The following is a 23,587-nucleotide window of genomic DNA, read 5'->3' on the forward strand; positions in this document are numbered from 1 at the left end:
AGTGAATGCCCCATCCGGGGATCTGCAGGAATCTCATATTTCCACCCGATTCACTGACGTGTGGTCAACCACAATGTGAACACTCTCCTAGGCAGATGATGTGCTTTTTTATGTTCCTGTCCATGACTGAACTGGGAGATGTACTGGGACGTCTCCTTACCCTGTACTGGTTTCTTGTTCTGTGTAGCCATTATGTAGAGATCTTGTTGTTACACCGACGCTCTACCTTTTCCTCCTTTCAGGGCTCCTCTTGCCTTGGGACTTTCCACGCTCTGGGGCAGAGGTGTACTTAGTTTTCCAAATACGTTTTATTGTGTAGAAAATTAAAATGGTAATCCAGTCTGCAAAAATTATCACCAAGCCACTGATTAGGGGATAATTGTTAGACCTGTGTGGGTCTGTGATCACTATAATGGGGAACATATAATATACTAGATGGTGGCCCGATTCTAACGCATCGGGTATTCTAGAATATGCATGTCCACGTAGTATACTGCCCAGCCACGTAGTATATTGCCCAGCCACGTAGTATATTGCCCAGCCACGTAGTATATTGCCCAGCCACGTAGTATATTGCCCAGTCACGTAGTATATTGCCCAGCCACGTAGTATATTGACCAGCCCACGTAGTATATTGCCCAGCCACGTAGTATATTGCCCAGCCACGTAGTATATTGCCCAGTCACGTAGTATATTGCCCAGTCACGTAGTATATTGCCCAGCCACGTAGTATATTGACCAGCCCACGTAGTATATTGCCCAGCCCACGTAGTATATTGCCCAGCCACGTAGTATATTGCCCAGCCACGTAGTATATTGCCCAGCCCACGTAGTATATTGCCCAGCCACGTAGTATATTGCCCAGCCACGTAGTATATTGCCCAGCCACGTAGTATATTGCCCAGCCACGTAGTATATTGCTCAGCCACGTAGTATATTGCCCAGCCACGTAGTATATTGCTCAGCCACGTAGTATATTGCTCAGCCACGTAGTATATTGCACAGGCCACGTAGTATATTGCACAGGCCATGTAGTATATTGTCCACCCACGTAGTATATTGCCCAGCCTACGTAGTATATTGCCCAGCTACGTAGTATATTGCACAGGCCACGTAATATATTGCCCAGCCCACGTAGTATATTGCCCAGCCCACGTAGTATATTGCCCAGCCCACGTAGTATATTGCCCAGCCCACGTAGTATATTGCACAGGCCACGTAATATATTGCCCAGCCACGTAGTATATTGCCCAGCCACGTAGTATATTGCCCAGCCACGTAGTATATTGCCCAGCCACGTAGTATATTGCCCAGCCACGTAGTATATTGCCCAGCCACGTAGTATACATCACAGAGCCATGTAGTATATTGCCCAGCCACGTAGTATATTACCCAGTCACGTAGTATATTGCCTAGCTACGCAGTATACAGCAGAGCCACGTAGTATACAGCACAGAGCCACGTAGTATATAGCACAACCCACGCAGTATATAACAGTGGCCACGTAATATATAGCACATCCCACGGAGTATAACACACAGCCCACATAGTATATAACACTGCCTATGTAGTATACAGCACAGAGCCACGTGGTATCTAACACAGCCCACATAGTATACAGCAGTGTAGACACCATATTCCTGTTAAAAAAAAAATAAGTAAAATAAAAAATAGTTATATACTCACCTTGTGGGGTCCAGCTGAGCTCTAGCGATAGGCGCGCGGCTGCCGTCATCTTCCGTTCCCAGGATGCATTGCGAAATTACCCAGATGACTTACCGGTCTCGCGAGAGGGTGAGTATAGCAGGTTTTTTAAAATTATTTTTAACATTACATTTTTTACTATTGATGCCGCAGCAATAATAAAAAGTTGGGGACAGACAGGGTTAATAGCGGCGGTAACAGAGTGCGTTACCCGCGGCATAACGCGGTCCGTTACCGCCGGCATTAACCCTGTGTTAGCGCTTTGCGGTGACCGGAGGGGAGTATGCGGGCGCCGGGCAGTGACTGCGGGGAGTAAGGAGCGGCCATTTTCTTCCGGACTGTGCCCATCGCTGATTGGTCGTGGCTGATTTGCGGCGACCAATCAGCGACTTGGATTTCCATGATCAACAGAGGCCGCGACCAATGAATATCCGTGACAGACAGAAAGACAGAACAGATGGAAGTGACACTTAGACAATTATATAGTAGATACTCGGTCGCTCCTGCACCCTGCTTGTCTATGGCACTGATGACGATGGCCGATCATTGGGCTAGGCTCTCATCGTCACTCACATACACAGCGAAATAAGCCAAATAAGGATCACATGTGTGAACTGACAGTTACCAAGTTTCTCAACAAAGACCACGCACAAATTTCTAAACATACCGTACTATGTATGTAATGCGGATTTTCATCTGCAGTTTCCTATTGAGGCAGGTGAAAATCCGCAGAAAAGAAGTGACATGCTGCGGAATGTAATCTGCAGCGTTTCTGCAGCATGTGCACAGCGTTTTTTGTTTCCCATAGGTTTACATTGTACTGTAAACTCATGGGAAACTGCTGCGGATCCGCAGCAAAATCCGCAAAGTGTGAACATAGCCTAACTGCGCATGCGCGAGCGAGTTTACCGGCGGTCATTGACCCCGGTACTCTCGCTTAACGGCAGTGCTGCGTGGGAAAGTTCAACGCAGCTGTACTGCCGTTAACTGAGACGCCGGCGCCATTGAACTCCGGGACAGTACGCGATACACTGCTAGGAGCTTCGCTCCTGGCAGTGTATCACCAGAGAGCAGGAGATCGGCGTGGGACACTCGGTTTTGGATTCTGCGGACAGGGAGTATGGATTTGGTTTATTTTTTGGGGATTTTTTTTTCTAGGGACGAGGGCTTCGCGTACCAGTGTGCTGTGTGGGGAGTATATACTCTATGTTTTATGTACTGTGTGTCATGTATGTCACGTTTATTGTGTGTGTATTGTGTGTAGGTGTTTTGTGTACCGTACTTACAATTGTGCTAAAGTCGCCGGACACAGGGACAACTCTCCCATCCTAATACCGGATGGGAGTAGTAGTCCCATACGGCGATTTAACACAATTGGGTGGCACTATCGTCGCATGGGGACACACACACAGACACACACACACATACACACAGACTTCACACACATATACACATACATACCAAATCGATCAAGCGACCGACATCGATCCCCATGCGACGATATGCCTCCATCATGACAGCCACACTCCGCCCACGCACTTCCTCCCGCTTCCCCACACTTCCTGCTGTAGCGGTTTCTGCACCACAAACCGCAGAAAACCCGCAGATATTTTTTCATCTGCGGGTTTTATGCGGATTTGACACTCACAATGGAGGTCAATGGGTGCAGAACCGCTGCAGTTCCGCAAAAAGAAGTGACATGCTGCGGAATGTAAACCGCTGCGTTTCTGCGCGTTTTTTTCTGCAGCATGTGCACAGCGGTTTGCGGTTTTCATAGGTTTACATGTAAATGTAAACGCTGTGGAAACTGCAGCGGACCCGCAGCGGCAAAATCGCTGCGGTTCCACGGTAAAAACCACAACGTGTGAATATAGCCTAAGAATTCGCAGTAAAAACCGCGACGGGTTTTTACTGCGGATTTTGGAATTCCGCTGCGGAAAAATCCGGTTGAATCCGCAAAGTGTGAACATAGCCTAAATACATAGGAGGACCGGGTGTGCGGATAGATTCCCCGCCAGGCCCTTCACACACGGGGTTTCAGTCAAAAATCACCTCACGGAAGACTTCGCCGCCATTTTTGCAGCTTCTTTTTTTTTTTTACCTCAAAGTGCGGCGTGTGAGCGGAGGCGCGGTCACGTGACGCTCACAGCGCGGGAAGAACCTGCCTGGCAGCAGATCGCGGCTCTCAGCTAATAGTGGGCGTGTCCACAGATTTGAGCAGCAAATGAAATGGCGGCATTTAGAGATCACCGAGCAGAAGCCCCGCCCCTGAAGTCAGTAAGAGCGGGAAAATCAGTGCTGCTGTCACTGTGTGTCTCGTCTCCTGGCGACTGTGGTTTGTGAGGTAAAGCGGCCGGTGTGAGGAGACGGCCATTTTGTTGTGTTCTGTATAACCTGCAGTTTAGCCTTCATAGTGGTGACTATCTTGCTTCCATGACTGACTGGCCCGTGTTTTATCATAACAATTTTCTGCTAAACTTGGAGATGTCTGCTGTACATACAGTATAGATAATTTGTGGTGATTACAGCCCTACAGGGTTCAGGTCTGGACTAGCAAGTGGGGCAAACACCTGTTGGGCGCATGTTACCCTACAGAGTGGACACAGTCACTGCGCCTGTGTATAAGCCTGCCTGCGTGTCTGCGCCTGTATATAGGCCTGCGTGTCTGCGCCTGTATATAGGCCTGCCTGCGTGTCTGCGCCTGTATATAGGCCTGCCTGCGTGTCTGCGCCTGTATATAGGCCTGCCTGCGTGTCTGCGCCTGTATATAGGCCTGCCTGCGTGTCTGCGCCTGTATATAGGCGTGTCTGCGCCTGTATATAGGCCTGCCTGCGTGTCTGCGCCTGTATATAGGCCTGCCTGCGCCTGTATATAGACCTGCCTGCGTGTCTGCGCCTGTGTATAGACCTGCCTGCGTGTCTGCGCCTGTGTATAGCCCTGCCTGCGTGTCTGCGCCTGTGTATAGACCTGCCTGCGTGTCTGCGCCTGTATATAGGCCTGCCTGCGTGTCTGCGCCTGTATATAGGCCTGCCTGCGTGCCTGCGCCTGTATATAGGCCTGCCTGCGTGTCTGCGCCTGTATATAGGCCTGCCTGCGTGTCTGCGCCTGTGTATAGGCCTGCCTGCCAGCGTGTCTGCGCCTGTATATAGGCCTGCCTGCGTCTGTATATAGGCCTGCCTGCGTGTCTGCGCCTGTGTATAGACCTGCCTGCGTGTCTGCGCCTGTGTATAGACCTGCCTGCGTGTCTGCGCCTGTGTATAGACCTGCCTGCGTGTCTGCGCCTGTGTATAGACCTGCCTGCGTGTCTGCGCCTGTATATAGGCCTGCCTGCGTCTGTATGTAGGCCTGCCTGCGTCCCTGCGCCTGTATATAGGCCTGCCTGCGTCCCTGCGCCTGTATATAGGCCTGCCTGCGTCCCTGCGCCTGTATATAGGCCTGCCTGCGTCCCTGCGCCTGTATATAGGCCTGCCTGCGTCCCTGCGCCTGTATATAGGCCTGCCTGCGTCCCTGCGCCTGTATATAGGCCTGCCTGCGTCCCTGCGCCTGTATATAGGCCTGCCTGCGTCCCTGCGCCTGTATATAGGCCTGCCTGCGTCCCTGCGCCTGTATATAGGTCTGCCAGCGTGTCTGCGCCTGTATATAGGCCTGCCAGCGTCCCTGCGCCTGTATATAGGCGTGCCTGCGCCTGTATATAGGCCTGCCTGCGTCTGTATATAGGCCTGCCTGCGTGTCTGCGCCTGTATATAGGCGTGTCTGCGCCTGTATATAGGCCTGCCTGCGTGTCTGCGCCTGTATATAGGCCTGCCTGCGTCTCTGCGCCTGTATATAGGCCTGCCTGCGTCTCTGCGCCTGTATATAAGCCTGCCTGCGTGTATATAAGGCTGCCCACTTGTCTGTGCATGTATGTAAGCCTGCCTGTGCATGTATATAAGCCTGCCCGTATATAATGTAGAGATGATGGTATTGTATGGTGTGTGATACACAATATATACTGTGGCGCATCTCTACTACATAAAGTATATACACAGCTCCAAGCTCTTCTCTTTTTTTTTTTAAGGCTAGGTCGGGCGCAGCCACGGCGACGCATGCGTCATGCGCCCCTATATTTAACATGGGGGCGCATGGACATGCGTTGCATTGCGTTTTGTGACGCATGTGTCTTTTTCCTATCGCCACGACAGCACCCACAACGAGAGAGGGGATCCGCCCACCTTCCGGACAGGAACCTACAGGTTAAAAAGGGCGGTCCCCCTCGCCCTCCAGTTTGGGTTCCTGTCCGGACGGCGGGAGCCTACAGGTCGTTTCCTCTTACCCGGGTCCGCCAAGCCTCTGTGCGGTGTCCGGGGAGAACGGCAGAGTCGGGGGCCCGGAAGCAGCGTCGGGGGAAGTCCTGTGTCCAGCTTCCCCCCTCGTCTGGCAAGGAGCGGTGACGTTCCCAGGGGAAGGCACGCCACCCTGGGTCGTTCACACGCGCGCGACGCTGCAGGAGCAGGTCGGCGCTTATGACCCGGAAGTAGAGAACAACTTCCGGAGGAGACCGGGAGGAGGAGCGCGGGACTTTTGAAAAGGAGCAGCGCTCAGGTGAGAGGTGTGTGCGGCAACATGTCTTCGGCAGGAGACGCCGAACACCGACAGGCAGGAGAGCACAGGTCTCATAGCGGCGAACGTGGGCAGCAGGACCCTGGCAAACCAGCGTCACGTCGCACCTCACCCCCTCAAAAACCGGTACTCTACATTTTTTCAGCAGTGGTGAGTGTAATATGTAGACCATTGCCTGATACAGCTGTTTTCTACACTATGCTTTATTATAGGGGAAAAAGGTCTCCAAATCCAAGCATAAGCAGTGTGCTGTATGCACAGAGCCTCTACCTGACACCTATGTTAAGAAATTATGCCAATTATGCATATGTCGTATGTTAGAAGAAGAGGCCCCTCTCCGGGTATCGGATTTGAGGGAGGTAATTAGGGAAGAAATAAAATCATCCCTTAAGACCAGACGGCATGAAAAAAGCAGTGTGGAGTTGGTGTCCGATTCCAGCCCTTCAGTACAAGAGGGCGAATGTTCGGAAAGTTCTTCGGCATCCTCTTCAGATGAGGAGGGAAGACCTTGCTTTTCCACGGATGGTATGGAAACCTTAATTAAGGCAGTCCGTGCAACTATGGGGGTTGCAGAGAGTAAAGAACCAAAAACAACCCAGGAGATCATGTTCGCAGGGCTGAGCCAGAGAAGTCGAAAAGCTTTCCCAGTGGTGGATTCCGTTAAAGATCTGGTCAAACGGGAGTGGGACAAGCTGGATAAAGGGTTTTTACCTTCAGCTGCAAAAAGAAGGTACCCCTTTGAAGATGACACTTTATCCCAGTGGATGAAGGTTCCGAAAATAGATGCGGCAGTAGCCTCTACTTCAAAAACAGCCTCACTTCCGTTAGAAGATGTAGGGCTCCTCAAGGATCCTTCAGATAGAAAGGCTGACATGCTCCTTAAAAAACTATGGGAGTCATCATCTGGAGCCATTAAGCCCGCTATCGCAGGCACCTGTACGGCCAGATCAATCATGGTCTGGGTGACTCAGCTGGAGGAGCAGCTTAAAGCGAAGGTACCCAGGGATAAGTTGTTGAATTCCCTGTCTCAGGTCAGAGAAGGAGCAGCTTATCTAGCAGATGCCTCAATTGATTCTCTGAAATTGGCCGCAAGATCGGCAGGTCTTTCGAATGCAGCCAGACGGGCACTATGGCTAAAGACATGGAAGGGGGATGCTCAGGCTAAAGCTAAACTTTGCTCCATTCCATGTAGGGGTGAGTACCTATTCGGCCCGGTGCTGGATGACATCCTTGCAAAGGCAGAAGATAGGAAGAAGGGATTTCCTAAAACGTTTAATCCCACTTTTAGGAACGCCTTCCGAAGACGCATGCCCTTCAGGAGATTCCAGGCAGACCAGCAGGGATATAATCGCGACTGGGAAACATCAGATCAAAAGAAGAAAGGTGGATACTATAAGAACCCTTCATCTTTCTCAAGGCGTAGGCGTAATTACAGATAAGACAGATCTACCAGTAGGGGGAAGACTAAAGTTCTTCTCAGATAAATGGAAAAAGATTACTTCTAGTGGCTGGATAATGGGGGTGGTTGAGTCCGGATTAAAATTAGAATTTTTGAGAACTCCCCCGGATCAGTTTGTGATAACATCACTGGACACTCCGGCCCAACAACAGGCCTTAGAATTAGAGATTCAACAATTGCTTACAAAGCGAGTTATTGAAGAAGTACCAAAACATCAGGAGAAGACGGGTTTTTATTCTCCGCTATTCTTAATCGCTAAACCTGATGGGTCCTTTAGGACTATCATAAATTTACGTAAATTGAATAAATATCTTCAGTACCACGCTTTTAAGATGGAATCCATTAAGTCAACAACTAAGCTTTTGTTTCCTAGGTGCTACATGTCGGTCTTGGATCTAAAAGATGCGTACTACCATCTTCCAGTTCACAGAAATCACCAGCAATTTCTCAGGATGGCAGTATGGGTAAACCATCAAATTAAGCATTTTCAATTTTTGGCAATGCCCTTTGGCCTGTCCATGGCACCTAGAGTTTTTACTAAGGTTGTTTCGGAAGTAATGGCCCATATCAGAGAGAGAGAAACCCTTGTGGTGCCCTATCTAGACGATTTTTTGATAGTAGGAAATTCAATTGATCAGTGTACGTCTAGGGTAAATGCCATAATATCATCCCTACAGGAGCTCGGATGGATTATCAACTGGGAAAAGTCAAAACTGGAACCCACAAGACGTCAAATGTTCCTAGGAGTTCTTCTAGACTCAGAAGATCAGTCATCCTTCCTACCAGAAGAGAAGAAGCGGAAGATCGTTCAAAGGATCACGGCTGTAAGGAAAGCTCCAAACTTAAGTCTAAGAGACGGAATGTCGCTACTAGGATCTTTGACTGCGTGTATATCGGCGGTAAGATGGGCTCAGGCTCATACCCGAATGCTTCAATACGAAGTTCTTCAAGCAGAAAAAGATCTTCACGGTGCTCTGAGAAGAAGGTTCAAATTATCACACGCAACTCTTCACGATCTGAGATGGTGGCTCAGTCCAGCACATTTGTCAAAAGGAGTTCTCTGGACCATCACTCCGGACAACATAATTACAACAGATGCCAGTCCGTTCGGTTGGGGAGCCCATATGGGAGACATTCTAACCCAAGGGCGATGGTCGATTCAAGAGTCCCAGAATTCCTCAAATCTAAGAGAGCTTACGGCAGTCAATCAGGCTCTTCTTTCCTTACTACCATCCCTGAGGAATATGCATGTACAGATACAAACAGACAATATGACTGTGGTAGCCTACATCAATCATCAGGGGGGGACAAGGTCTCGATCCCTGATGACCACTACAGCACAGATATTGTCTCTGGCCGAGAAGCACTTACAATCCCTGTCGGCAGTTCATATAAAAGGGAACTCAATATAGAGGCGGACTACCTCAGTCGCCATTCCCTTCGTCAGGGAGAGTGGTCCCTAAACCAATGGATATTCGATCAGATAGTCAATCTGTGGGGGTTGCCGACAATAGATCTGTTTGCTACGAGAAAGAACAGGAAGGTCAGAAGGTTCGCATCTTTACAGATAGCAGACCAACCATTTATAGTGGATTCCCTTCGTGTCCGTTGGGACTTCCAGCTGACATATGCCTTTCCCCCAATGTGTCTGATTCCGATAGTTCTCAGGAAAATCCGGGAGGAAAGAGCCAGAGTGATCTTAATCGCCCCCTTCTGGCCCAGGAGGCCTTGGTTCTCTCTCCTCAGGACAATGTCTGTGACCGATCCCTGGGTGTTGCCAGTGGTTCCGGAACTCCTCTCTCAAGGACCATTTCGTCATCCAAATTTGGAGACTCTTCACTTAACGGCTTGGAACTTGAGAGGGAGCTTCTGAAGGAGAGGGGGTTCTCTAATGCGTTAATAGATACCTTATTGAAAAGTAGAAAGGAGGTCACTACAAAGATCTACACAAAAATTTGGAAAAAATTCCTTTTGTTTTATCAGCAACCATTAGGAGATAAGGCTCTGATTTCAGCTATTTTAGAATTCCTTCAGAAAGGCTGGGAATTGGGTTTAGCTGTCAACACTCTAAGAGTTCATGTTTCAGCCTTGGGAGCTCTATATAACAGTGATATAGCTGGTAATAGATGGGTTGCTAGATTTATTAAGGCATGTCAGCGGTCTAACCCAATCCATATTGTAAGAATACCCCCTTGGGATTTAAATTTGGTGCTTGAGGCGTTGACTGAACCTCCGTTCGAGCCATTAGACTCTATTTCAATAAAAAATTTAACCTTAAAAACAGCTCTACTCTTAGCATTAACATCTGCCAGGAGGGTCAGTGATATACATGCGTTATCGGTAGATCCTCCCTATCTGATAATTCTCCAGGATAAGATTGTCTTAAAACCTGATCCCGCATTCTTACCGAAAGTAGCAACTAAATTTCATAGAAGTCAGGAGATTTATTTACCATCTTTCTATGAAAATCCAGGTTCAGAAGAGGAGAAAAAATATCATACCCTAGATGTAAAAAGGGCGATATTAGAATACCTGGATAGGACACAAAGCTGGAGACAGAGTAGGGCTCTGTTTGTTTCTTTCCAGAATCAGAAAAAGGGTTCTGGTGTCACGAAGAACTCTATCGCTAGATGGATTAGAGAAGCGATATGTCTTGCCTATTCTGCCAGGGGAGTAACACCACCAGAAGGCATCAAGGCGCACTCCACTCGGGCCATGGCATCATCCTGGGCGGAGAAGGCAGATGTTCCCATTGAAATGATATGTAAGGCGGCAACTTGGTCATCACCTTCCACCTTTTATAAGCACTATCGCCTTGATCTATCTGCTAATTCCAGCTTACAGTTTGGCCGTTCAGTACTTAGTGCTGTGGTCCCTCCCAGTTAAATAGTCTTTGAAAGTCTCTCGTTGTGGGTGCTGTCGTGGCGATAGGAAAACCGGTTTTTACGTACCGGTAATAGGATTTTACAGAGTCCACGACAGCACCCATACATTCCCCCCCGTATTTAGTTACTTATTCCTGCACTCTGTTGGAAGGTGTGCCTTAGAGATCACTCTCTAGAGGTGGTGGTATTTAGTAGTGTTTAAGATAATTTTGTCATGTACTGATGCATTGGCGGTATCCCTTGTACTCTGGAACACAAACTGGAGGGCGAGGGGGACCACCCCTTTTTAACCTGTAGGTTCCTGTCCGGAAGGTGGGCGGATCCCCTCTCTCGTTGTGGGTGCTGTCGTGGACTCTGTAAAATCCTATTACCGGTACGTAAAAACCGGTTTTTGGCGCACGAGTCAGGGTGCAAAGGACCAGCAAGTTGCATTTTTTTTTGCATACAAAATCATGCCAAAAAAGGACGCATGCGTCACAAAACAATGCGTTTTGCATGCGTTTTGGTTTGCGTTGTGTTGCGTCGCCAACGCAGCACCGCACAAGGCAAATGTGAACGTAGCCTAAATGTGTATTTTGTGTGTAGCTGTATACATGTATTCTTCGTCTGTCCTGTATACATGGTGTAATAGATATACAGTATATAGATGTCGCACTGCTGTTTGTTTTCTTTATAGATGTGCAGGACAGAAGCTGTACTGTATATTAAAGGGAACCTGTCACCCCGATTTTTCAAGATGAGCTAAAAATATCGTTAAATAGGGGCAGAGCTGGGCTTTACATTAGTGTACTTTGTGAGCCTTTATTCCCCACCTATCCCGCCGAAATACCTTTGTAAAGTCGCCGTTTTGCGCTGTCACTCACGCTGGTCTGGTCATACGGGCGTGGTGACAGCGCTGTTTCTCCCCCAGATCTCTGTTGGTGGCGTAGTGGTGTGCGCATGCCCAATTGGCGAATCCACTACTGCGCAGCTGAAGGAAAAGAGCGCGATCTGCGCTATTCAGCCATTTATCGGTGGGCGCGGCCATCTTTGTGAGGCCGCGCGTGCGCAGATGGTTCTTCTCGGCTTCCCGGGGCTTCAGGAAAATGGCCGCAGGATGCCGCGCTTGCGCAGATGGATATCGCGGCGGCCATCTTCCTGCAGCCGAGATGCGAACTCTGCTTCAGGAAAATGGCCACCAAGATCTCCATGTGCGCACGCGTGGCATCCAGAGGCCATTTTCCTGAAGCCCCGGGAAGCTGAGAAGAACCATCTGCGCACGCGCGGCCTCACAAAGATGGCCGCGCCCACGATAAACGGCTGAATAGCGCAGATCGCGCTCTTTTCCTTCAGCTGCGCAGTAGTGGATTCGCCAATTGGGCATGCGCACACCACTACGCCACCAACAGAGATCTGGGGGAGAAACAGCACAGTCACCACGCCCGTATGACCAGACCAGCGTGAGTGACAGCGCAAAACGGCGACTTTTCAAAGGTATTTCGGCGGGATAGGTGGAGAATAAAGGCTCACAAAGTACACTAATGTAAAGCCCAGCTCTGCCCCCATTTAACGATATTTTTAGCTCATCTTGAAAAAACGGGGTGACAGGTTCCCTTTAAATGAATTGTTCAAATTCAAAGAAGCTTTGACAGGACCAATAAAACATTAGTTTTGCCAAATATAAATACTGAGACCCTGCCTCCATTATGGAACAGAAACCACTTTTTAAAATATAATATATATTCTATTCTCAGTTCCTCTATTATTCTGTTTATACCCTGCACAGTATCCCTCGTCCTGTCCTGTATATATACACTGCACAGTACCGCTCCTCCCGTCCTGTATATATACCCTGCACAGTACCGCTCCTCCTGTCCTGTGTATATATACACTGCACAGTACCGCTCCTCCTGTCCTGTATATATACACTGCACAGTACCGCTCCTCCTGTCCTGTATATATACACTGCACAGTACCCCTCCTCCTGTCCTGTATATATACCCTGCACAGTAGCGCTCCTCCTGTCCTGTATATATACACTGCACAGTATCCCTCGTCCTGTATATATACACTGCACAGTACCGCTCCTCCCGTCCTGTATATATACCCTGCACAGTACTGCTCCTCCCGTCCTGTATATATACCCTGCACAGTACCGCTCCTCCCGTCCTGTATATATACCCTGCACAGTACCGCTCCTCCCGTTCTGTATACCCTGCACAGTACCGCTCCTCCCGTCCTGTATATATACCCTGCACAGTACCGCTCCTCCCGTCCTGTATATATACCCTGCACAGTACCGCTCCTCCCGTCCTGTATATATACCCTGCACAGTACCGCTCCTCCCGTCCTGTATATACCCTGCACAGTACCGCTCCTCCCGTCCTGTATATATACCCTGCACAGTACCGCTCCTCCCGTCCTGTATATATACCCTGCACAGTACCGCTCCTCCCGTCCTGTATATATACCCTGCACAGTACCGCTCCTCCCGTCCTGTATATATACCCTGCACAGTACCGCTCCTCCCGTCCTGTATATATACCCTGCACAGTACCGCTCCTCCCGTCCTGTATATATACCCTGCACAGTAGCGCTCCTCCGTCCTGTATATATACCCTGCACAGTAGCGCTCCTCCCGTCCTGTATATATACCCTGCACAGTAGCGCTCCTCCCGTCCTGTATATATACCCTGCACAGTAGCGCTCCTCCCGTCCTGTATATATACCCTGCAGAGTAGCGCTCCTCCCGTCCTGTATATATACCCTGCACAGTAGCGCTCCTCCCGTGTTGTATATATACCCTGCACAGTAGCGCTCCTCCCGTCCTGTATATATACTCTGCACAGTAGCGCTCCTCCCGTCCTGTATATATACCCTGCACAGTACCGCTCCTCCCGTCCTGTATATATACCCTGCACAGTACCGCTCCTGCCGTCCTGTATATATACCCTGCACAGTACCGCTCCTCCCGTCCTGTATATATACCCTGCACAGTACCGCTCCTCCCGTCCTGTATATATACCCTGCACAGTACCGCTCCTCCCGTCCTGTATATATACCCTGCACAGTACCGCTCCTCCCGTCCTGTATATATACCCTGCACAGTACCGCTCCTCCCGTCCTGTATATATACCCTGCACAGTACCGCTCCTCCCATCCTGTATATATACCCTGCACAGTACCGCTCCTCCCGTCCTGTATATATACCCTGCACAGTACCGCTCCTCCCGTCCTGTATATATACTCTGCACAGTACCGCTCCTCCCGTCCTGTATATATACCCTGCACAGTACCGCTCCTCCCGTCCTGTATATATACCCTGCACAGTACCGGGTATTCTAGAATATGTATGTCCACGTAGTATATTGCCCAGACACGTAGTATATTGCCCAGACAAGTAGTATATTACGCAGCCACGTAGTATATTGCCCAGCCACGTAGTATATTGCCCAGCCAAGTAGTATATTGCCCAGCCACGTAGTATATTGCGCAGTGACTTAGTACATTGCCCAGTGACGTAGTATATTGCCCAGTGACGTAGTATATTGCCCAGTGACGTAGTATATTGCCCAGTGACGTAGTATATTGCCCAGTGACGTAGTATACAGCACAGAGCCACGTAGTATATTGGCCAGTCACGTAGTATATTGCCCAGGTACATAGTATATTGCCCAGCCACGTTCGTCACAGATTAAAAAATAAAAAAACACAACAACATATACTCACCTTTCCGAGGGCCAGTTGTAGTCCACGGTAGCTTCCGGTCCCAGGGTTGGTATGAGCGCAGGACCGTGACGTCATGGCAGGTCCTTCTGCCACCGGAACCTGCAGCGGAAGATGGCGGCCGGCGCGAGCTGCTACGGAGGGTGAGAATAGCAGGTTTTTTTTTTTTAGTTATTATTTTTAACATTACATTTTTTACTATTGATGCCACATAGGCAGCATCAATAGTAAAAAGTTGGGGACACACAGGGTTAATAGCGGCGGTAACTGAGTGCGTTACCTGCAGCATAACCCGGTCCGTTACCGCCGGCATTAACCCTGTGTTAGCGGTGACCCGAGGGGAGTATGCGGGCGACAGGCACTGACTGCGGGGAGTAAGGAGCAGCCATCTTTTTCTGGACTGTGCCCGTCGCTGATTGGTCGCGGCAGCCATGACAGGCAGCTGGCGAGACCAATTAGTGAATGAATAACCGTGACAGAAAGACAGACAGACAGAAGGACAGACGGAAGTGACCCTTAGACAATTATATAGTAGATTGATGGCTGGACCGCACATGACAAGCACTTTTCGAACCTTTGTGTCCCTCCATTACCACATAGATTGTTGCTCTGGTCCTCACTCCTCTTGGTGTTTTCCTGTAATGTCCGCTATTGTCTGTACAAGTCCCCTCTGAATTGTACAGTGCTGAGGAATATGATGGCGCTAGAGAATGATTATTCTGGGTTACCACTCTGGACACAGTGCGCATGTCCTCCATGGCTGGTGTCCCGGGGCATTGTGGACGGCGCCTGGTGGTGACGTTTGCGCTTCAGTGACGTCAATTAGACGTCCCTGGATGCGCTCCGTCATGGTGGGCGCCAGACGTGATGCAGTTCCCGGCGCGGTCAGCGGCGCACATGCGCTACATCCTGTGTCCGATTAAGGACAATTGAAAATCATATAAAAACCTCCCCCACACACACCACAGTATCGCCCCCTGACGAAGCCAACGCGAAACGCGCGTTGGGGCTGCACTGTGCGACCATCCGCTATCTGCTATATGGGTAAGGAAGCAAACCAGGTTTATTATGCTGTGCTATAGAAGGATACAGATACTATGGAGATATTTGAGGCGTGAGGAGATATGATATAGTAACATTTGGTCCTGGGGGGTTCCTTGTCCCATAACACTACAGTGGCACTGAGCACCTTATTACGTTAATAGCAGTAAGTGGTAGGTCACACAGGTCTGGTACCGTTTTGCTTTCCCTTGCTGAGCATGTCATGTCAATTATATGGTATTTTATGAGAAATGTGATTATTGTTATAATTAAATAAAATTGGTATTTTTTATATATTAATTTGAACTTGAATTCCTTTTTCTATATATTTAATGCTTCGGGTATGGAGTGTCCTACATTGATCTGGTGGCTCTTTGTTCAGGGTTCATCTATGGTGAGATGAACTAACATAGGAGCGGGACTGTGTCCACTATGGGATTAAGTTATGTTTTTCTGATATTATTAGTATCACTGACCTGCAAATACTTTCTGAGGTAAGTTTATACTGGGCATTTTTTTCAGCATTTTTTTTTCTGCAGCAAAATCTGATCTCTTGGCAGGAAAACTGCAGAAAAAAATCAAGTTTTCCTTGTTTTTATTTTTTTTTGGTGTTTTCGCAGTGGTTTTGGCATGCTAGATTTGTATCTTGTGCATGCCGATAATGTTTTGTGTTGAAAAACAAAGTCTTGTTCCATAGAATCAGGTTTTGGCACAAAAAAACGCAGCAAAACGTGATACCTTATTATTATTATCTGCTTTTTTATTGAATTTTTTCAGTGTTTTTCACCAACCATTCAAGTCAATGGATGAAAAACGCTTAAAAAATGCAGAAAGAAGTAACATACTGTACAGTATGTAAAAAACATGCAAAGCACAAAACACTGATGACAAAAAACAATGTGTGCATGAGATTTCTGAAATCTTATAGGCTTTGCTGGTCCTGTAAAAAGCAGCTGAAAATTAGCATTAAAAAACGCAGCAAAAACGCCCCGTGTGAACTTTGCCTTAGTGTGGGACCTTTACTTCTGGTTATCAGCCCCTCCTTATATTATCCTCTTCACTCTAAATATGGGAATTATGTAACGTCAGCCATAAAATCACAGGAACATCCAAACCATAAACAGTTAAAGCAGAGTCACACCCAAACTATCGCATCCGTCTTATTACGGTTCTCGGTGTATTAGGAAGGCAGATCCAGAATCCGTGTAACATAATGTAATACGGACGTCGCCGTTCGATAGGAAACGTGATCCGACCTCATCTGTCCAGAGATAAATTATTGGGGTTTGTTCTCGTAAACCTTCCTGTGAAGAGAGAAGGGGAAGCACTGACCTGAGAGGCAGAGGAGCAGGAGGCAGAGGAAGCCCTTCATGGCCTCGCAGATCTTCTCCGAATTCACAGATCACGCCTGTGACTTCTCACTGCTCCCGGGTTGTGATTTCCTAAAATTATCGGACTCTTCACAAATCAGATTTTCTCCATTGTCTCATTCACATGGCAGCTATGATCCAGCACAAAGTGGACACTGTAGAAAACGAAAGCTAGCACTCGACCAATATGAGTCACGGTGCCAGTGAACGGGGCCTCAAAGTCCCATAAATCGGAGAATAAAGTAATCACTGCACTCGTATATCGAAAGTTGCTTGATATAAGTCTAAAGTTTATTCACAAATGAAAGTTCATGTTGAAGCGATAGCGATTGTGAATGAACTTTAGCATTAGGCCGGAGTCACATTAGCGATTTTACAATCAGTCAGATTTTGTTCCTGCAAAGTCAGACGAGTGTAATGCGAGTGTCATGCGTTTTTCATGTCAGTACAATCCGATATTTCACACCTAGTATCCGATTTACATCCGAATGAAGTGCGCTTTGAACATGAGCTTTTTGTTATCTCATTTACACATCGTTTTCAAAGGAAATGTTCTTCAAAACACACAGATAGATACAGGAGCTTCTCACTAAATTAGAATATCATCAAAAAGTTAATTAATAATAATAATAATAATAATTTTATTTATATAGCGCCAACATATTCCGCAGCGCTTTACAAATTATAGAGGGGACTTGTACAGACAATAGACATTACAGCATAACAGAAATACAGTTCAAAACAGATACCAGGAGGAGTGAGGGCCCTGCTCGCAAGCTTACAAACTATGGGGAAAAGGGGAGACACGAGAGGTGGATGGTAACAATTGCTTTAGTTATTCGGACCAGCTATAGTGTAAGGCTCAGGTGTTCATGTAAAGCTGCATGAACCAGTTACCTGCCTAAGTATGTAGCAGTACAGACACAGAGGGCTAATACTGCATAAAGTGTATGAGAACATGATGCGAGGAACCTTTTTTTTTTTTTTTTTTTTATTATAAATAGGCCACACAGGGATCGTTAGGTTAATGCATTGAGGCGGTAGGCCAGTCTGAACAAATGAGTTTTTAGGGCACGCTTAAAACTGTGGGGATTGGGGATTAATCGTATTAACCTAGGTAGTGCATTCCAAAGAATCGGCGCAGCACGTGTAAAGTCTTGGAGACGGGAGTGGGAGGTTCTGATTATTGAGGATGCTAACCTGAGGTCATTAGCGGAGCGGAGGGCACGGGTAGGGTGGTAGACTGATACCAGGGAGGAGATGTAGGGTGGTGCTGAGCCATGGAGTGCTTTGTGGATGAGGGTAGTAGTTTTGTACTGGATTCTGGAGTGGATGGGTAGCCAGTGTAATGACTGGCACAGGGTAGAGGCATCGGTGTAACGGTTGGTGAGGAATATGATCCTGGCTGCAGCATTCAGGACAGATTGGAGCGGGGAGAGTTTTGCAAGAGGGAGACCGATTAGTAGAGAGTTACAATAGTCCAGACGAGAATGAATAAGTGAAACAGTCAGAGTTTTTGCAGAGTCGAAATTAAGAAAAGGGCGAATTCTAGAAATGTTTTTGAGATGCAGGTAAGAAGAGCGAGCCAGTGATCGGATGTAGGGGGTGAATGAAAGGTCAGAATCAAGGATGACCCCAAGGCAGCGGGCATGTTGCTTTGGAGTAATGGTGGAACCGCACACGGAGATGGCAATGTCAGGCAAAGGTAGGTTAGTAGAGGGAGAGAACACGAGGAGTTCAGTTTTTGACAGGTTTAGTTTCAGATAGAGGGAGGACATGATGTTAGAGACAGCGGTAAGACAATCACTGGTGTTTTCTAAAAAGGTCGGTGTGATATCGGGAGCAGAAGTGTATAATTGGGTGTCGTCAGCATAGAGATGGTACTGGAAACCAAATCTACTGATTGTTTGTCCAATAGGGGCAGTATACAACGAGAAGAGTAGGGGGCCTAGGACTGATCCTTGAGGAACCCCAACAGTAAGGGGAAGGTGAGAGGAGGAGGAACCAGCAAAACATACAGTGAAGGATCGGTCAGAGAGATAGGAGGAGAACCAGGAGAGAACGGTGTCCTTGAGGCCGATGGAGCGGAGCATAGTGAGGAGGAGCTGATGATCCACAGTGTCGAATGCTGCAGAGAGATCCAAGAGAATTAGCATGGAGTAGTGACCATTAGATTTAGCTGTTAGTAGGTCATTAGAGACTTTAATGAGGGCAGTTTCAGTAGGGTGTAAAGAGCGGAAGCCAGATTGAAGAGGGTCGAGAAGAGAGTTATCTGAGAGATAGCGGGTAAGACGGGAGTGGACCAGGCGTTCGAGGAGTTTAGAGATGAAGGGAAGATTAGAGACAGGTCTATAATTAGCGGCACAGTTTTGATCGAGGGATGGTTTTTTAAGTAATGGATGTATGATGGCATGCTTAAATGAGGAGGGAAAAATACCGGAAGTGAGGGAAAGGTTGAATATTTTTGTTAGATGAGAGGTGATAGCCGGGGAAAGGGACTGGAGGAGATGTGACGGAATGGGGTCACTGGTGCAAGTGGTCGGGCGAGAAGATGCAAGGAGCCCGCTTACTTCTTCTTCTGTAACTGCTTCAAAGTCAGAGAGTGAACTAGATGCAGTGGGGGAGGGAGGACAGTGCATGGTATGAAGAGATTGGGAGATGATTTCCTGTCGAATGTGGTCAATTTTTTCTTTGAAGTAATTGGCCAGATCGTCAGCACGGAGATCCGTGGTTGGGGCCTGCTCTCTTGGGTTGAGATGGGACTGGAACGTGTCAAAGAGACGTTTAGGGTTATTGGACAGGGAGGTGATGAGGGTGTTGAAGTAGGTTTGTTTGGAGAGGTGAAGGGCAGAATTGTATGTCTTTAGCATGAACTTATAATGGATGAAATCTTCGGGTAGATTAGATTTTCTCCACAGACGTTCTGCGCACCTGGAGCACCGCTGCAGGAAACGTGTTTGCAGCGTGTGCCACGGTTGTTGCCGTCTGTGCCGAGCTGTTTTATGTATAGGAGGAGCAGCTTCATCCAGAGCACTTTGCAGGGTTTCATTGTAATGCTTCAATGCAGAATCAGGACATGAGATGGAGGAAATAGGGGCCAATGAGGACTGCAAGTTCATCATAAGTTTCTGGGTGTTAATGGCCTGTATGTTTCTATAGGTGTGGAAAGTGGGGGTGACCTGAGCGGGATGGCAGTTCTTGATAGAGAATGAAAGAAGGTTGTGGTCAGAGAGCGGGAGAGGGGAGTTTGTGAAGTCATCCACTGAGCAAAGTCGGGAGAAGACCAAGTCAAGGGAGTTTCCATCTTCATGTGTTGGAGAGTTAGTATGCTGCGAGAGGCCAAAAGAGGAGGATAGAGATAAAAGGTGAGAAGCAGATGGGGAGAGGGGAGAGGCAATGGGGATGTTGAAATCACCCATGATAAGGGTGGGGGTGTCACAGGAGAGAAAGTGTGGAAGCCAGGTGGCAAAGTGATCCAGGAACTGATGAGAGGGGCCGGGAGGACGATACACCACCGCCACTCGCATGGAGAAGGGGACGTAGAGTCTGACCACATGGACCTCAAAGGAAGGGAAGACAAGTGAGGGTACTTGGGGGATAACTTGGAAAGTACATTTGGGTGAAAGGAGCAGACCAACGCCTCCACCTGCTCTGTTGTCTGATCTTGGGGTATGAGAAAAGTGTAGTCCACCATATGAAAGAGCAGCAACAGCGGTGGTGTCTGACTGCTGGATCCAGGTTTCAGTAAGAGCCAGGAGATTAAGAGAATTAGAAAGGAAGAAGTCATGAATGAAGGAGAGTTTATTACACACAGAGCGAGAATTCCAAAGGGCACAATTGAAAGAGACAGCAGGCATGCAGGGAATATTAATAAGGTTAGAGGGGTTTCTGGGTGTAGCAATTGGGAGGTTTGACTGGCTATAACATGGGGGGCCGGGGTTTGGAGATATGTCTCCAGCGACTAGGAGAAGGAGGATCGAAAGAGTGAGCAGATGGTTAAGTGATTTGTGAGAGCGTCTCTTGTGTTGGATGGTGGGACTGAATGGATCTGTGCTGTTAAGCAATGTGAATAGAGCATGAGTGCTATACATAGGAGAGGCAAGGACAGAGGGGCCGATATGGATGGAGTGTAGAGAGTTAATGCGAGGGCGGTGAATGTGAGTGAATGCAGCAGCCAGAATATAGATTATACAAATAAATATGGTGAGTATTTGTGCTGTTTCAAGTGAATATGGATTAGATTTAGATTGTCTTACCTGTCTCCTGCCCTGTATAACTGCCATGTTATAACTGCCGAGTACTTAGAAAAAAAAGTACTTTGAATAAAAAATACACGAATAACAGTGCACGAATGCATCCCCAAGCTACATCTACATTTATAGAAGGCTAGCCCTTAGATCTTTTTTTTTTTTTTTTTTTTTTTTTGTGTTAAAGCTCGTTAGCAATCAATCTAACTCAGTTGAGACAACAGGACACAATAAATGTAGTGATCAGATAAACAAATGTCCAGGTCTACATGGATCATAAAGCACTTTGAAACAGTTATGTGATCTCTCTGAGTAAGGACATGCAAAAGTGAGTTAAATATCTATAAACACAAACAAAGGCATAATAGGATGACTAACATATATAGATACATGCAGGATTCAATGCCGAAGATAGAATGACTCAGATACCATCCAAGCTGCTTGCTGTCAGGGACTGGAGCAATAGACATGCAGGATATTTCAGCTCAGAGAATGAATGATATGTTTACCATCCAAGCTGCTTGCTGTCAGGGACTGGAGCAATAGACATGCAGGATATTTCAGCTCAGAGAATGAATGATATGTTTACCATCCAAGCTGCTTGCTGTCAGGGACTGGAGCAATAGACATGCAGGATATTTCAGCTCAGAGAATGAATCATATGTTTACCATCCAAGCTGCTTGCTGTCAGGGACTGGAGCAATAGACATGCAGGATATTTCAGCTCAGAGAATGAATGATATGTTTACCATCCAAGCTGCTTGCTGTCAGGGACTGGAGCAATAGACATGCAGGATATTTCAGCTCAGAGAATGAATGATATGTTTACCATCCAAGCTGCTTGCTGTCAGGGACTGGAGCAATAGACATGCAGGATATTTCAGCTCAGAGAATGAATGATATGTTTACCATCCAAGCTGCTTGCTGTCAGGGACTGGAGCAATAGACATGCAGGATATTTCAGCTCAGAGAATGAATGATATGTTTACATATATAGATACATGCAGGATTCAATGCCGAAGATAGAATGACTCAGATACCATCCAAGCTGCTTGCTGTCAGGGACTGGAGCAACAGACATGCAGGACACTTCAGCTCAGAGAACGAACGATATGTTCACCATCCAAGCTGCTTGCTGTCAGGGACTGGAGCAACAGACATGCAGGACACTTCAGCTCAGAGAATGAATGATATGTTTACCATCCAAGCTGCTTGCTGTCAGGGACTGGAGCAATAGACATGCAGGATATTTCAGCTCAGAGAATGAATGATATTTCAGTTCAATACAAAACATGAAACTCCTATATTATAGAGTTTACGCACAGAGTGATCTATTTCACGTGTTTATTTCTGTTAACCCCTTAATCCCATATGACGTACTATCCCTTCGAGGTGACCTGGGACTTAATTCCCAGTGACGGAATAGTACGTCATATGCGATCGGCCGTGCTCACGGGGGAGCGCGGCCGATCGCGGCCGGGTGTCAGCTGACTATCGCAGCTGATATCCGGCACTATGTGAAAAAATATAATAAAAAAACAATAAAAGTACACATATTTAGTATCGCCGCATCCGTAACAACCCCATCTATAAAACTGTCCCGCTAGTTAACCCCTTTAGTGAACGCGGTAAAAAAAGAAAAAAAACGAGGCAAAAAACAACGCTTACGCTTATCATACCGCCGAACAAAAAGTGGAATAACACGCGATCAAAAAGACGGATATAAATAAACATGGCACCACTGAAAACGTCATCTTGTCCCGCAAAAAAACGAGCTGCTATACCGCATGATCAGCGAAAAAGTAATAAAGTTATAGTCCTCAGAATACAGCGATGCAAAAATAATTATTTTTTCTATAAAATAGTTTTTATCGTATAAAAGCGCCAAAACATAAAAAAATATATTAATGAGATATCGCTGTAATCGTACTGACCTGAAGAATAAAACTGCTTTATCAATTTTACCAAACGTGGAATGGTACAAATTGTATAAATGCCCCCCCTCAAAAGGAATTCATGAATAGCTGGTTTTTGGTCATTTTGCCTCTAAAAAATCAGAATAAAAAGCGATCAAAAAATGTCACGTGCAATAAAAAGCGTCTTTTAGTGTGTGACAGCTGCCAATCATAAAAATCCACTAAAAACCCGCTATAAGCAGTAAATCAAACCCCTCTTCATCACCCCCTTAGTTAGGGAAAAATAATAAAATTAAAAAATGCATTTATTTCCATTTTCCCATTAGGGTTAGGGTTGGGGCTAGGGTTATAATTAGGGCTAGGGTTAGGGCTAACGTTAAGGCTAGGGTCAGGGTTAGGGTTGGGCCTAGGGTTACAGTTAGAATTGGGGGTTTCCACTGTTTAGGCACATCAGAGCTCTCCAAACGCGACAATCTCAATTCCAGCCAATTCTGTGTTAAAAAAGTAAAACAGTGCTCCTTCCTTCCCGAGCTCTCCCGTGCGCCCAAACAGGGATTTACCCCAACATATGAGGTATCAGCCTACTCAGGACAAATTGGACAACAACTTTTGGCGTCCAATTTCTCTTGTTACCCTTGGGAAAGTACAAAACTGGGGGCTA

The 23,587-nt window shown here is 47.2% G+C and overlaps 1 protein-coding gene across 5 annotated transcripts in view; it reads right to left on the reverse strand.

Moving 5' to 3' along the window:
* The window catches only part of LOC138645505 (uncharacterized), a 59,700-nt gene that overhangs the window by 30,755 nt on the left and 5,358 nt on the right, over positions 1-23,587 (reverse strand). For 3 of the 5 annotated variants that reach the window (XM_069734893.1, XM_069734889.1, XM_069734894.1), the window contains exon 1: positions 16,726-17,036. The exons of the other annotated variants lie outside the window; for them this stretch is intronic. In XM_069734893.1, coding sequence (XP_069590994.1) covers positions 16,726-16,765 — 40 coding nt within the window. In that variant the 5' untranslated portion in view covers positions 16,766-17,036. Of the gene's footprint in view, positions 1-16,725; positions 17,037-23,587 lie in introns of those variants that run through there. 5 annotated transcript variants of the gene reach the window in all.

This window comes from Ranitomeya imitator, chromosome 7 (genome assembly GCF_032444005.1).
Source record: "Ranitomeya imitator isolate aRanImi1 chromosome 7, aRanImi1.pri, whole genome shotgun sequence".
In the NCBI taxonomy this organism is placed as follows: Eukaryota; Metazoa; Chordata; class Amphibia; order Anura; family Dendrobatidae; genus Ranitomeya; species Ranitomeya imitator.